This window comes from Argiope bruennichi, chromosome 9 (assembly GCF_947563725.1).
Source record: "Argiope bruennichi chromosome 9, qqArgBrue1.1, whole genome shotgun sequence".
Taxonomy (NCBI): domain Eukaryota; kingdom Metazoa; phylum Arthropoda; class Arachnida; order Araneae; family Araneidae; genus Argiope; species Argiope bruennichi.
This window is the reverse complement of record NC_079159.1, coordinates 46,431,066-46,447,146: the sequence shown is the minus strand read 5'-3', so window position 1 is coordinate 46,447,146 and position 16,081 is coordinate 46,431,066. Positions and strand designations below refer to the sequence as shown.

At 25.3% G+C, this 16,081-nt stretch overlaps 1 protein-coding gene across 1 annotated transcript in view; it reads left to right on the top strand.

The window, feature by feature from the left end:
- The window catches only part of LOC129984935 (nephrin-like), a 106,486-nt gene extending 95,560 nt beyond the window's left edge, over positions 1-10,926 (top strand). Inside the window, exons 7-11 of the mRNA XM_056094881.1 lie at positions 6,693-6,821; positions 7,464-7,491; positions 8,669-8,760; positions 10,555-10,685; positions 10,897-10,926. Of these exons, the coding sequence (XP_055950856.1) occupies positions 6,693-6,821; positions 7,464-7,491; positions 8,669-8,760; positions 10,555-10,685; positions 10,897-10,926 (410 nt within the window). The remainder of the gene's footprint in view (positions 1-6,692; positions 6,822-7,463; positions 7,492-8,668; positions 8,761-10,554; positions 10,686-10,896) is intronic.
- The last annotated feature ends 5,155 nt before the right edge of the window (positions 10,927-16,081 follow it).

Here is a 16,081-nt window from a genome sequence, read left to right as displayed (position 1 = left end):
CATTTTATTAAAAGAATGTAAAATGAATAATGCAATATATCATCTCAACATTATCTTAATATTATTTTTATCACACATTTATAGGTAAATATTATTAAAATTTAAATTCTAAACATCTAATTATAAAGAGGGTACTTAATGGATGAGATGTATATAAGGAATACAATAATAATGGAGCAATCATTCGTAACAGACTACATTAGAATTAATGGCAGACATAAATATTTATAAAAAATATTGAAATATATCTAATATAATGAAATATACCCGTTATAAAGGATATATAATAACAAGATATTACTAATAACAAGTGCAGAGGCGATATTTGTTTTATGTTTGGTAAGAAAATAAGTGGAATTTTAATATTTGTCTCTTTATTATAAAAATGTATCTGAAATACTTTTCTTTATATGTGTTCAATTCGAAAAATAACTATATTCCTGTCTGTTATTCAATATATTTTAATATGAGATAAAAAATAGGGATAATGAAATATTTCAGTAACCTGGAAAAATATTAATTTTATATTAATTTATCTTTTCAGATAATTCCTTATATTAATTTTTGAAACTTTAGAAATGAAGTTGAACTGTCTATCAATTTAAATATCCATCAAACCAAAGAAAATAGAATAGTTTCAAATATCACTAAAAGATCTCCACTGTGTCATTTAATAATTTAATTTCACTAATCACTGTAATTAATAATGTCTAATAAAAATCTCTATACTTTTGAGTGTCCTAGTTCCAGCTGAAGTTTAGCACCAGTAGATGCTAATGTGTGCCCATTATACTAAAACAAATGCCAGTTTTAAGCATTAAAGCTAAACGGAAACTAATTGAGATAAATGCGATTACGGTTTGGAACAAGCAATAAATTAGGCTGTCTCATGTAATGTGTCGCGGAAACATAAAGAATATAGCGTTTTATGTAGGCCTGTGCTTGGGAAGTAAATAAATTGAAAGTTGGTGTGAGAGCCTTAAACGTATCGATTCTTGAAATCAATTGCTTAATTTTCTCTCCTTTGTTAGCTCCCTATATGCACGACAGGATAAATCACCTCTCATAAATTCTGATAAATGATGTGCCTGTAATTTTTCGTTTCCGTATTTGTGCATTGTGTCACAGTCAAAAGGATATTAAAAGAAGGGGAAGTGTCTATTGTCGTAACTGTAATTGATCATACGGAACTTCTGTTCATTTTTGATACAAATTAGGATATGCAAGTTTTTGATTTATTACGAGAATAAATGTAATATATTTTGGTTAATGGCTTTTTTTATTTATATATATATATATAAGTAGGAATATCAACATGCCTGTATTATAAATTGATATTTTGGAAATATAATAATACATATTAAAAGTTCGAAAAAAATTCATTCGATAAAAATAAAATTCATTCAATAAAACTTTATAAAATAAAAATATGTAATGAATTCTTAAGAAACACACGCAATTTTCTTATTTATGAATAAAAGTGAACACAATTTTGATAAAATAAAGACTAATCTGAGATAGATTAACCCTCTTATTCCCATGATCACTCAAGTTGAGACATCTTAGAAAATTGGAATGCTCAAGTTCCAGTTTTAATGATAAGGAAACATCCCTACCCATCTGAAAAAGTCATAATGGCAGTTTGTGTTCATAAAGGGTTGATATGTAAAAGATGAGCCAACTTTGTTGATGGCTACTGATCAAATATGTGCCCAGACACATTTTGAGAAGTCTTATAAAACATCCTTGTTCGCAAACTCATTTGGGGAGCTTCTCTAAGGAGCAAAGCTTTTACCACTGGTTTTCAATCAATCATACTTATCATAAGGACGCGAAAATGTCTCAGGAATGCTCAAGTGATTCTTGCGCCTTTCGTAGTTTTATGTTACAGACGTTTGGGACCTTTCAGTATTGGTAGATTTAATACACTAGTAAAGTTTGGAGATTACCTGGTTCTACCAGAATGTTGCTAATGTTTATTTTCAGTTAAATCCGTTTTGCTTAATACATCTGTATGATACTTTTCAAAGCATTTTTCAGCATTATGATAAGAATTTAAGTCATGTTATTTTAATAAACCTGAAATTTATTTTGTGTTCTGTACTTATGAAACTTTCTAATGGAGGTAACTAATGGAAATATTTTAATACACTTAATGCAGATATTTTGGGCATAAATCATAATCTGCTTTTTACTGCAAGTTGTCTTTCGATGTCCTTTAATTTAATTTTCTTATAAAGCGCCAAATGTTTAAATAATACATGCAATCTTTCTTTCCTTAACCTATTAAAATGGAAAAATACATGTGGTTGGTTATATAAATGATGTAACGATGAAAATGATTTGATTTTCAAAGCAAATATGAAAACTATTGCTGAAAATCACGAAACAAAAACGATCATAAAATTGTCAAAGTTCATGGTACTGTACGCCAACAAGTGCTAGGATTCATACCCTTTAGGTTAAATTGATGTATAAGGAAAATGATATTAAAAATGTGTATATTATTTCATTCACACTTTTATATCATTTCTTCTGTTTCTCTGCGAACCTTACGTAACCGCTCTCTGTTATTATCACCTTATTGATATTTTATAACATAACGAATTCCAGGATATATGAGTGAAATTCGGAACCAAATCATGGGATCTTTGATGAACCCTGACATAACGGATTTCAGGATATATGAGTGACATTCGGAACCAAATCACGGGATATTTGATGAACCTGGCATTTTCTCTTTGATTCATGATGTTTTTAGTTCTTATATAACTTTTAATCCAATCTGATGTCTAATTTTTTATTCTCTTTGTTACAACATTTTTAAATTAGTATTAAGAGTTTATATTTTTTGATCTGTAAACTCTAGAAACGTCATGCACTATTATCAGACTCTTGCCTTGATGCATTACAAGTCTTTTTTTATAAGTTTTAGTGTTTGTCCAGCTTCTATTCTCACATCACATCATATTTTTTTTCTCAACGATATGCTTCACTATCCACTCGAGAATGTTTTATCTACTTATTTGCAAATCAAAAGGAATTATGATTTCAAATTCCCTGGAGCACTTTTTTCACACATGTCGATTGAACAGACATGGAAATTTATTCGTTTCCTATTATAAGGAAATCTGAATTGAAACATTTACCTAGAGCTATTGACGGAGTAATATTCATTGGATTTCAATCAAGAGAATTAACTGAAAAGTCCCTTTCATTCTTGTTCCTTTAATTTTTATTGCCAGTGTAAGTAAAATGTATACGATTTAGATTCTTTATTTGAATAGGTCTAAAAAATCAAATACTATGTAAATATTTTTCATGGATTATTATAACCATTTTTGAATTTTAAAAAATGCGTCATATGCGTTAAATTATCCATCAATTATTAAACTGCATCAATAATAAAGTAAAAAAAGAATTCAAAATTCTGTAGAATTTATATTATAACGAAACTTTTTTCTAATTTGGCGCTGATTGAATGGCTCAGTAGTAGAATGCTATGAACTGAAAGGGGCAGTTCGCAAGTTCGTATCTGACTGCAGGCAAGTTTCCTAAAAACTGTTTCGTTATTGATTTGCTTTCTGTTATTTATCATTTGTTCTGAAATGTTCTTCTAATTTATGTATATTTTTAAATCTGGAAGATTCAGATTCGTCTTGTGAATATAAGCAGATGTAAGGTTTATTTCCTTGAATAAAATCCCGAGTTGAGATTAGCTAGTTTGGCTTAAATTAACACGCGGTTTATCTATGCGAACTTCATCTACGGGATAATATATTTATGTTTTTGGCAGCAAAATACTCTTTTCTTAATAGATTGATCAATATATGTTTTGCAAAATTACCCAATTGTCGTTAGAATACACTTATGTTACTATATGTTATGTTTTCACTTATGTTACCATACTTCGTAAATCGTAATTTTATTAACAATAAGGATATGCATTTCTTCGAAAAGTTATTTTAAAATATGTAACTGTAAGTTTTATAAAGAACGTCGTTGTCAAAGAAAGTTATAATAAAAAACGATGTATTTTTCTGCCCTATTTGGCATTCTTACATTCTTCAGATATCCAAGACAGTCTTTTGGACCTGAAATCTGTAACAAAATGAAATATACCTCACAAAGACAGTAAAAAAAGAAACATTTTTGGATATCTGAAAAGTTTGCGCACAGTTCAGCTGCAACAGGGAGCACTTCCGTGCTCTACAATGCATGGACCAAATCATACTTTTATGTTATTTTGAAGATTTTTTTAAAAATGAAAAAAGCATAGTTCTGACGGAAATATATATTTCTTTCGAAATCCGTCATGCAAGTCCTTTTTTTTCCCTTGACAGAATGGTAGAGATAAATGAATAGAACTGCGAAAAGAATTTTTATTCATTCTTTTCTGTTATATTATAGCATATTTTTGAGAAATTAATTCAAAGAAGATATTGTAAGCCTTATTTTTTCTACGTTCTTAATCTTTTTATTATGTTATAATCTTTTTTTTTTGTACATTTTTAAGGCAAATATGCCTTAGTAAAATTTTTAAAGAAAATAAAGCTCTGATGTTGAATTAGGAAGCGATACATTGTTAATCCATTCTTTGAAAAGTTGGCTCATTGTTTGAAAAGTGGATGGATGTTGAAGTAGTTAAAATTATATGTTACTTCGTAAATATATTTAAACTGAAGCAATCAATTAAATCATCGATATTATCAAAAAAATTATTATTAGACGAATCGTAAATGACTGAAAATATTTAATAAAAGGAAATATACCCACTTTATTATTTCCCCATATGCTCCATATTATTTTTATATTTCATCTTTAATATTTCTACATCTGCTGCTTATTATTTCTAGATACACTCATTATTTTCACATGCACTCCAGTTCCTGATTAAATTTTCATTTGCTCAGCTCCTTCAGCTAAATATAAGACTAATTAGATAGCATTATATAAATAACTTTTTTTTAAATTGAATTTAAAAGTTTATGGCGTTAAAAAAGAATTTAAATACTTATTAAACATTAAAAAGGCATAATAATACTAACTTCATAATTAATGGTATTTGAAATCAAATTGCAGATTTATAAATTTAACTAAAATGCAAAATATGCAAATCAATAAAAATTAGAATATGGAAAAAAAAAAGATTTTAAAATAATTCCGAATTAAAAAGAATGTTTTCAAATACACAAACACACACACACACACGCACACACACACACACACACACACACACACACACACACACACACACACACACACACACACACACACACACACACACACACACACACACACACACACATATATATATATATATATATATATATATGTATATAATTCATATATATTCGATACAAATAGATTCAGTACACAATTGTTATATACTGAAATAGAATGTATCTTAAAATTGGAAATATTCGGATTTAAAAATACAACAGGTTATAAGAAAAAATACTAGTTTCCAGGAGAAAAGAACTAGGGCATAGTTTATAATAAAAGTTATTAGATTAAAAATAAAGTGTTGCATGCATGAATTTTTTTTTCAATCGAAATTTTTTGGAATAATTTCGTAAAATTCCAGATAAAATAGTATATTTTTGGTCTGGTTAGAATTTCCAGAATTCCTCTGGTAATCCTTATTTAACCTGGATGATTTACAATTTAAGAGGATTTAAATATTTATAATTTTGCGTATGGGGTATTGCCTTATTTCAGTAAGCAATATTTCCTAATAGCATTATTTTTTCATAATGTTTTGTATTATCACTGTTACAAAAAATATAAAAGTTACATTCATGCGCATAAGAGATAAACGCTGATTTTTATTTTCTTCTTAATAAATCATTTTAATTAGAAATTTTATAAATATTTTAAATAAACAATAAGTACTTTACGAAAACTATTTCTTATTTTCATTGCTTAAAACGAATTTTTATCTTAATATTCATTTTACTCTTCGTAAGGTAAAAAATTAATTTTACTAGATCTTCGGCACATATATAGATCATTCATGTCTTCTTTTAACTGAGAATTATTCCACATGAAGTAATTGATAATCGTTATGTGAATTCGTATAATAAGTTTTAATCATTCTATATTTAAATGTCATAAGAATATAGAAATAAATTAGAGTTTCAATGCATCTTTACAATTAATATTGCTTGAAGTGCATCGCTAAATTTCTTCCAAAACTAACATTAATTTTAGTCATTGAACGAACTATTTCAAAATATATCTCTAAATTATTCTAAAATATATCTCTAGCTAATATATACATAGATTAAAATAAAGAACATAGATTAGAGATACATAAAGATACATAGATTAAAAATAAAGATACATAGAGTGATCCAGTTTTATTTATAAGAAATCTATTTTGTTATAAATTAAGTTCTTGCAGTAAAATATCTTAATCACCAAAGATAAATAAAATAAATTATTTAATAAGTAAAATATTTTTTTTTTAATTTGAACATTTCATGTTTACTACTTTTATGTAGCAAAAAAGTTATTTTAAATATTCAAAAATACCTTTTCTAATACATTCTAATTTATTAGATATTATTTTTCAGTACAATTGCACAAAAACTATTTATTGAAAATATTAAATATTTTTATAAATAGTATTTTGTGATAAGAATTCGATTTTGGATATGAATTCATTTTTTCATCATTTTTTTTTCTAGAAATTGGAGAAGAAGCAGAAGTTTTAACAGCTATTTTTGGGATCGTTATTGGTACAATTCTTGTGTTGGCTCTAATAATCGTAATAATTCTACTTTCAATAAAGTTGCGTTCAAGAAGAACAGTTAAAGGTAAATTGAAAGGCTTATTTAATTCTTTTCATATAATGCAAATTCATTTTGAAGTCAGTAAGAACATATATGTGTTTAAATATTTTGTATTTCTTGTTGCTAAAATAAAATCCTTCAATCTATTTTTGTTTATAGTGTTCTTACGAGTAAATTGAAATTTTGATTGCTTTTGAGAATTCGGTATACAATTTCTTATAATGGTCTTGTGATATATTTTAAACTTCAATTGCATATAAAATGTATTTGTTTTAATGATTTTATGTAAGAAAATATTGATATATGTAATAAATATCCTACGATGAAAGTTTATAAAAATAAAATGGGAATGTTGCATGCTTGTTGTATCTGCCTATAATAAATACTTTACAGTATTAATATCTATTATGATTATTTTTAATTGAAAGATTTAGTAGTTTTTCTGGTGTCAAAATATTTAAATAAAAATAAACTATGATTTCTGTAATCTATGTGAAATATCAGTAGAATAATTTCCATATTTATACAAATTCTCTATTTTTAATTATAATTAGAATGGAATTTAAATATGATGTCTAAAAACTGGAAATACTCTCACTTATATTTAAAGAATTTATTTATGATATTATACACAATTTTAAAATTATTTGTTTCTTTCATTTTTAGCCAGAAATTACAGTCCCGATGTTGAAAAGTAAGTACTTTTTCTCAGTGAAGGTGGATAAATTAAAATAGATATCTTGATTTTAATTCTTATCATAATGCTATTTTTATTGATATGCCTTTCTTTTATATATGAACTATAATTTCAAATAATTAACAATTAATTTTCTATTAATTCTTTAATTCGAAATATTTGTAAATGGTTAGTGATGTGTTAATATATTTATAAAAAAATTATTGAAAATTTTTTGTGAAAATCAATAAAATTGCTTATATATATTAATATATATAGTGTTCAAGTCCTTAAATATATACTAATATTCAATATATTAGTCGTCTATGAAATGCTTATTATAATTATATTTATAATAAAAATTAATATTTTTTGCGTTATTCCAATTTACATCTTGCTTATTTTAAAAATAATGTTTAATTTAGGAAAATTCGGTAACTAAATATGACATTTATTTAATAGATAATAATTCTTTTTCAATTTTTAATTTATTTTAAAATTAAAATAATATTATTGAGCTATTTAAGTGCAATATTTTATTTTTTCTCTATTTAAGCGATTCAGATTTAAACTCAAGCAAAATTAAATACTCAGGCACAGACTCTGATCAAAATTTCCACACTTTCTTCTCTTTTACCCGGTCTTTCTGTTGGATAATGTTTAAAATTTGAGCCTGTCAACTAAAATGACAATACCATTGCTCATAGTGGCACAAGTATTCAGAACTTGTCCAGAAATTAGAAAGTTGATAAGTGAAGTTATCATTGTAAATCGAATAGACTGATCTCAATGAATTTGAGAATTTTGTTTCCGTCTTGAAATTTCTATCAACAGCTCACTCTCAATTAGTAGTTAATGAAGTGAATGTGTGAAATAAAAACCGCAGCAAAAAATATTTGTTCCCATGTTAACAACATATCTTAAGATATTAAAAAGAATTCAAACTCCATGGCGTTACAACAAATTGTTGTTCCTTTTTGTTAGATATAAGATCCTTCAGCAATTATCTTCTTTCAAATCCTAGAAATTTGTTTTTTTCATTTCTTTATTGTTATTAAATTTATGATTTTGTTAATTTATTGCAGTTTTATTTATATAGCACCTAGAAGATTTTATTTTATCATTGTCTTGCTTATTATAGCTCTCAATTTTCATAAATATTGACTTCACAAAATCTTATTCTAAATATTTTTAGGTGTGAAGCTCATCTAATGAAAGAGTGCAAAGAACCTTGTGTTACAAATAGTCAAGGACCGGATATAATTCCAGAGAAAAGTTTTTTCCAAGGTATAAATTTTAAGCAATTATAAAATAAAAAAGATACAATTCAGTTCCATGTACCAAAATTTAAAAGTATTTAGTGAATATGGTCAAAAAAGAGTACATAATTAGTGAAAAATAACAATAACTATTTTAATTTGTATAAATATTGAAGTCATTTATTTCTTTCAATACGTGCAAATATATTTGTTTTTAACATTAAAATATGCATGTGATCTTTTAAAATATGCATTAACATGTCTGTATATTTATATAATTCACATTTTATTCTCTCATTATTTTTCGTGCAGAATAAAAAAATTCGCTTAAGATACATAATGTCGACCTTAGGTAAACCATGTACACTAATTTTTAAGAAAACGCGAAAAGCATAATTTTCCTTTATCATCTGTTGCCATTTTGCAGAAATAAGGAATCAAACATTTTTTTAATAGAAACACAATTTTTGCCGTATCATTTCCTGTTCAAAATTAATGCAGCTGCATCAAAGCTAAGGTAGGAATTCTTTAAAATTTTAGACTTTTAATCAATTTTCCATTAAAAAAAACTAATCGTAAAGTGTGTAAAGAATATTGCTTTTCAATGCTATTTTAATATCCTTTAATTGGAAAAAAATAGCAAAATCAGAAGAGGCTTCTACCTACGTACCATTCAAATCAAACATTGTCTAAGGTATGCTAAGGGTAGTTATTTGTTTATTATTTTAATACTTTTCTTTCAATTTAGTATTATAATTCTCTACAAAACTGCTCAAAAATTGATCCACACTTTTCTTCTTTCATATTCTAAAATGCTTTTTATTTCCCTGAAAATGGTTGCAAAGTGAACCTCAGAAACATCGAATCATTATGTGGACTACATACACAAATATATATATATATATGTATATATATATATATATATATATATATATATATATATATATATATATATATATATATATATATATATATATATATATATATATATATATATATATATATATATATATATATATATATATATATATATATATATATATATATATATATATATATATATATATATATATATATATATATATATATATATATATATATATATATATATATATATAAATGTAGTTTTCAATTTGATTTGAAATATCAACAGAAGAAATATCGAAGCAGCCCCATGGTATCACTGAAATAATGCCATTTTCAAAATTTTTAAGCATTTTTATTTCATCTTAGAGATGTAAAAAGCATTTAAAATATTATATATGAATAATTCAATTTGATTTTAAATAATAAATAGCTTAATTATTTTGGAAACATACTTTTAAAACAGACTGTATATTTATTGTAGAGGATTAATAATTTTTATGGTTAAATCGCCGTCGTCGTTATTTTTAGCGGTTTAATAACCTTTTGGTGCCATCGTCGTTATGTTAATCTTTAGCCAAATTCTGTTTAAAAGTATAAAAAATAAGTTAAAAGTATAAACAGGAAAGATCCTTTTTAAAATATTGGATTTCTGTTGTTAGTTATGAAGTGTGATATCGCATTGATTAAGACTTTTCTTCCCACTTCTATTTAACTTGAATGTTATGACGTTAAAGAGGCTCCCACTTACTGTCATGTAATAAATTTTATTATAGATGTTATACTGATAATGAAACCTTTCAATTTATGACCAGTTCAGAAAAGTTATGCAAACTTTGTAACCATTCAAGTTATAATTAGCACATTGACAGATGAATGCATATTTAATGAAATAAATGTACATTTGGTGATTTTTTATCAAATACATGTGTGCTAATTTTGCTTTTATACATTTCAGAACGTTCCGAAACAACAGTTAAAACATGTGATTCAGAAGACGATAATAACCTATCTACAATACAGGGAGATGCTCGGAAATATGGGGAATATCAGAGCGTTACGTTTACTGAAGACCCTGAACTCATATCTGTAAATCAACCCTTTTTTTTATCTACAGTTTTAAAATTGAATACAATTTTGATATTAAAGGACAATTAAAAATGTTTCAGTTATATATAATTATTTTTTTATTTTTTGAAAAATGTTGCTTAGTTATTTTTTATCAATTATAAATATTGAAAAGAAATTCGTAATACATTTCCTTCTTAAATTTATTGCAATATATTTTTATATTTTTTAGATGATATTGACGACATTTTTTATAGAATAATTGGATTTAAATGCCATAGATTTATATATTTGTCTTTTAATATAAAACTGGATTTGTAAAAATAATAATTTAATATCATTATTAAATATATATATTAAATATTTTAATAATAAATTATTTATAATAGATTTTAATTTCTGTCATTCTGCAATACATTAAATAAGAACATAAAGGCATATCTTCCAAAAATCGGGGAAAAATATTTCTTTGAAAATGAACTGTTTTTGAATTTTATACTCAATCTAAAGAAAGAAATACACACTACCCTTACAGTCTTTGGTGTACCAATAATCTTTATGTAAATATTATAACAGATATTTATTAACTTTACAACTCTACATTTTTTAAGTGACTGTGAGGACAAAACCAAAACCAAAAAGAAAATATAAATTAACTTTATTGATATTAACAACGATCTTGTTTCAAAATAAGTATATGCACAGAAAATGAGATTGCCAAAATACATGGTTAAAAAAGTACTGTATATATGAATTCATGGGTTAAAAACGAACAATTTTTAATGTTTCGCATAAAAAAATGTGGCCTAAAATAAATGAGGATTTACAGGATTATATTGTATTTATAATTGTTTATCTGTATCAAATTAAGGATATTTAAGCAATGATTTTGTAATATATAATCAATATTTTTCTGTTATTTATTAGTGAGGAATGTAATAAATCCTATCAATTGCATTCCCAAGAACTTCGATATTAAATCCACACACTTATAATCAAATCAAATGAAATTAAGTTGCAGTGAATGGCAGAAACATTTTCTTTTTTTTAAACTTTTATTGGTTATTAATTGGCACCTATAGCAATAGTATAAAATTTATTTATTGTAATTGTTCAAAATACAAAATATAAATTACTTGGTTTTTATGAATGAATAAATGGAAATTAAAAGAATGTTTTACATTGAATTTATTAACAAATAAATGCAATCATATGAATTAGTGACAGAAATGTACACTAAATTGGAGTAAAAGCTCATATTCTTAAAAATATAATTCTATTAAAATGATGATTATGGCAGTTTTAAATTTTGTATGACAAACAGGTCCAATCACTTTCACAGGACTCTGAAAAGTATTATTAAAATTTAAAGAAGCAGAGTTCATTAATGTGTTTCTTAAAAGAACAAAGATTTCCTCCTAACAGAAAAATAGCAGAGGGCAGTCCGGTTAAAAAAGAGGATTGGCAGAAGGACAGAATGCAAAATCTTTGATCTTTCGGGCCAGCCTCAAAGTGTATCAGAAGTATAGTTTTCTCTCTGACCAACTACCCAAAATAATCCCTAATTACATTCGAACACATCCTTGTAGCAGCTGCTATTATATAATTAACAAACTTGACTCCAGTTCTCATTTATTTTTCTTAGTCATTATGCGGCAGATTTAGAGTGGGTTTGACGTAGCAATGGCATAGACAGGAATTCATTTTCCTTTCTATAATTTCTAAAAAGGAGATTGACATTCTATTCGAAATTTTCCAATTCTTTCTTCAAAAATAATGGTATGGAGAGCATTATGAATTTATATGTCTTAAAGGAAATGATTTCGTGAACTTTGATTCATAGGCGGTAATTTGAATCAATATTAGGGAACAAAATTATTCCAATCCTGTAAACGTATAATTGATTTAAAGAAACGATTTTTGTGGATGATAAGAGCTTTCCGTAATTTGTGAATTATATAAAGTCAGTTCTGAATTATATTCTAAGAACATTATTTGATCTTTAAAAAAATCCTTTATGCGGCCTCAATATTTCCATTGCAAAATTATTTAAATTGTGGAACATGCTATATTGCTTTCTATGTAATCTCTGAAAATGTTGACGTGAATTGGGAGGGAAATATTTAAATGTTATCTAAATTTTTTGTTGTAAAAAGTTAACTGGAATTGAAATTTATTAGACAAATGCTTTGCAGCTATATTTGAAACTTTGAAACATTTTTGCACTTAAATATTATTCCTCTCTCCCTTTTATACTACATACATACATACATACATATATATATATATATATATATATATATATATATATATATATATATATATATATATATATATATATACAATATTCATTGAAAATTAAAATCCCAATCAACAATTGTCTTAAATTTCAATTTATTTTTTTTATTTTTTTATTGTTTGAATTATAATAATGCTGTATTCATAAGAGCTAGAGATTTAAATAATAAAAGCAATTAAAGAATAAAAAATGATTCAGGGAAATTACAATGTAAAATCAAGAGTAGGAATCATAAATAGAATACGAAATGTATACAATCTAGATAGTAAATAAACCCATAAATTTAATCTTAAAGAGAAAATGAAGTGGTCTAGTAAATTTGAAAAAATTCAAGAGATGCATGGCAAAATCTACAGAAAACAATTCTCTTAACACTTGTCCATTATTTATAACAAGTGTTTGAAATGACAAAAGGAAATTGATTTCATGAAGCTATAATTATGATTACAGTAAATAAACCCGAGAACATAAACATTTTACGAGTTTGAAGTCTTCTTTGATTTACCCCGAACATAATTTCAATTACTTTACAACAAATATTCAAATGAGAGTTGTTTGTTTAAAGCAATCTAATATTTTACCCATTAAAATACTTACTTCTTGGTGAATCGAGGAATTATGGGTTGGATCATAAATTTTATTGGCCTTTCCTTAATTTATAATCTTGCAGTGAATTTGGGAAGCACTACAATAGTTGTAGGAAGAGATTTGTTTTGTTAATTTGGGATCTCTTCACATGTAATTACTGGTGATAATTGTAAAATGTGTTTTGTCAATTTCCACAACTATAGTTAAAATTAAAATAATAATGATGATTTAGAGGACCTAAAATAATTGTAATGAAAGAAGGACTATGTAATGAGAGATAAGATATAATTTTCATGATATGCCTAAAGTTTAAATACAATAGCTGCAATAATACAATTGTGAAAATTATCATATTATTATAAAATTCCTCTGATTTCATTAAAAAGCGAGCTATAAATTATTCATGAAAATTGCTAAGATTTAGGGAAATGGAAATTTTTATTAAAAAATGTCTGGATTCCCTAGAAAAATGAAAATTTTTATTTATATAATGTATATAGCACAATTATATGCAATTCATTATGAAATTAAAATAAATATTACTAGTTATTGAAAATGTAAGGTTTAAATAATATTCTATAAGTACTCATAATAATTTATCTCTTAAATCTTCCCTAATACATTGAACTAACCATTTTCTTGAATTTTTAATATAGTATTTTTTCTCTATCCTTCATTTACAATGAAATAATTTTAAAAAAAGCAAATAACAGCACTAGAATGAGTTTAATTTCATGGTAATTTCAGTTATAAAAGAAATGCTTCAAGAAAAATTTTATAACTTAAAATTTAAGACTAAATAACGTTTGTTTTCGGTAAGAATATTATTACCATTTCCCACTTATTAAAACTTTTATTTATTTGTATTTGTCTTTTGATAATTGAAAAAGTGAATACATAATTGACAATCTCCCACACAACTTTGAGCATGATAAAAATAATAAGAATTTTTCAATCTTATTGAAAATTCGTCCGGACTATCTGATTTAATAAGCTCATAGTAAACAGCAGAAGAAAGAAATATTTTTAATAAATTATTAATAATAAGAAAGTACTAATTTACAATTACCTACTACATATTCATGGTTTCTTTAATTTAAGATTATATATTGGATAAGATAAAAGGCATATGCATTTTTTAGTAATAATTGTTTTACAAATTATTTTCATTAAAAATTATTTTTAAATGTGAGCATGATGAAAAGAAACTGAGAAAAAAACATTAATTCTGATATTATTTCTGCTCACAATGAGTGTTTTCTTCTGCTTTGGCTCATATTAATTTTTAATTTCAAGCTTTTGACGTGTTTCTACCAGATCGATGACATTGTGTGGTTAACGGAATAGTAGATTTTGGAAATCAGTTGTACATGTAATATATAATTTTCGGTTAATTAAATGAATAAAGAATTCATTCGAATGAAAAAGAAATAAACAAAATCAAATGTCAGATGTCCATTTTTAATTTTAATAGATAATATATTCTGAATGGCATTGAAATGACGTTCAATGAATCCTTTTATCGTAATAAGAGTAATTTCAATATGTTTATAATAATATTATTGTACATTTACTATGAGATTGTACTATGAGAGATAAAACTTCTTCTCTAACTAGATAAGCAATCAGTTATGGATTTTTCGACAGGTCCATGTTTCATAGTGGGATATGCTTTAAAAATTTCATGTGAGTAATTTACCTAAAAAAATTTTTACACGTCTTGCGAGAAGACGAGTAATGCTTATCTTGTGACACAGATGTAATGTTAGTATGCATACAAATTTGATATTACCGAAGAAAATTAAAACTATTGAAGAAAATAAGCATTAAATATATTTCTCACATGCTACTTTCGAGAATATTCTACAAAAATATGGTCCTTTTCTGTTTTCCTCCCTCTTAACTGAATCTGTAAAATCCAATTTCGTCGAAAAATAATAAAAATTACCAATAACGGCGACTGAAAAAGAAAATGAAAAAGAATGCAACTGATACACTGATCCCATACTTCTCAATATCCTATTTTTTTCCCAACACTTGGCCCAATTCTATTACTTCAAGATATCTGAAATCTGAGTTGCTTTTCTTGTCATTATTAATAAAACGATTATTTTTTCTCTTTTGTCAGACGCCTAAAAAGCTACGCTTACTTCAAGAAATAGAAGGTGATGTAGAAGAAAGTGGAATCACCGTAGAAACACCATTAATTTCAAGTATACCATCTGCAGTGCAGGTATACTTTTCAAATATTTATTTAAAATAATGAATTTTTCGACAATTATTATTTTTATTGTTTATACCCATTTTAGCAAATATATCTTTGAACTTTCTAATGAAATTTATCAATTTGGTTCAAAAATTATTTATTAATGTTTAATACTTTACAATGCAAGTACACATTTTAATTCTTTAATGAAATTGGTCGACTTAATTTAGCAAATAATCTTTTAATTTATGGCTAATGTATAACATTGTAGGCTATCATTCAATTGTTTATTGAAATAAATCAGTTTGATTCAACAATTAGTTT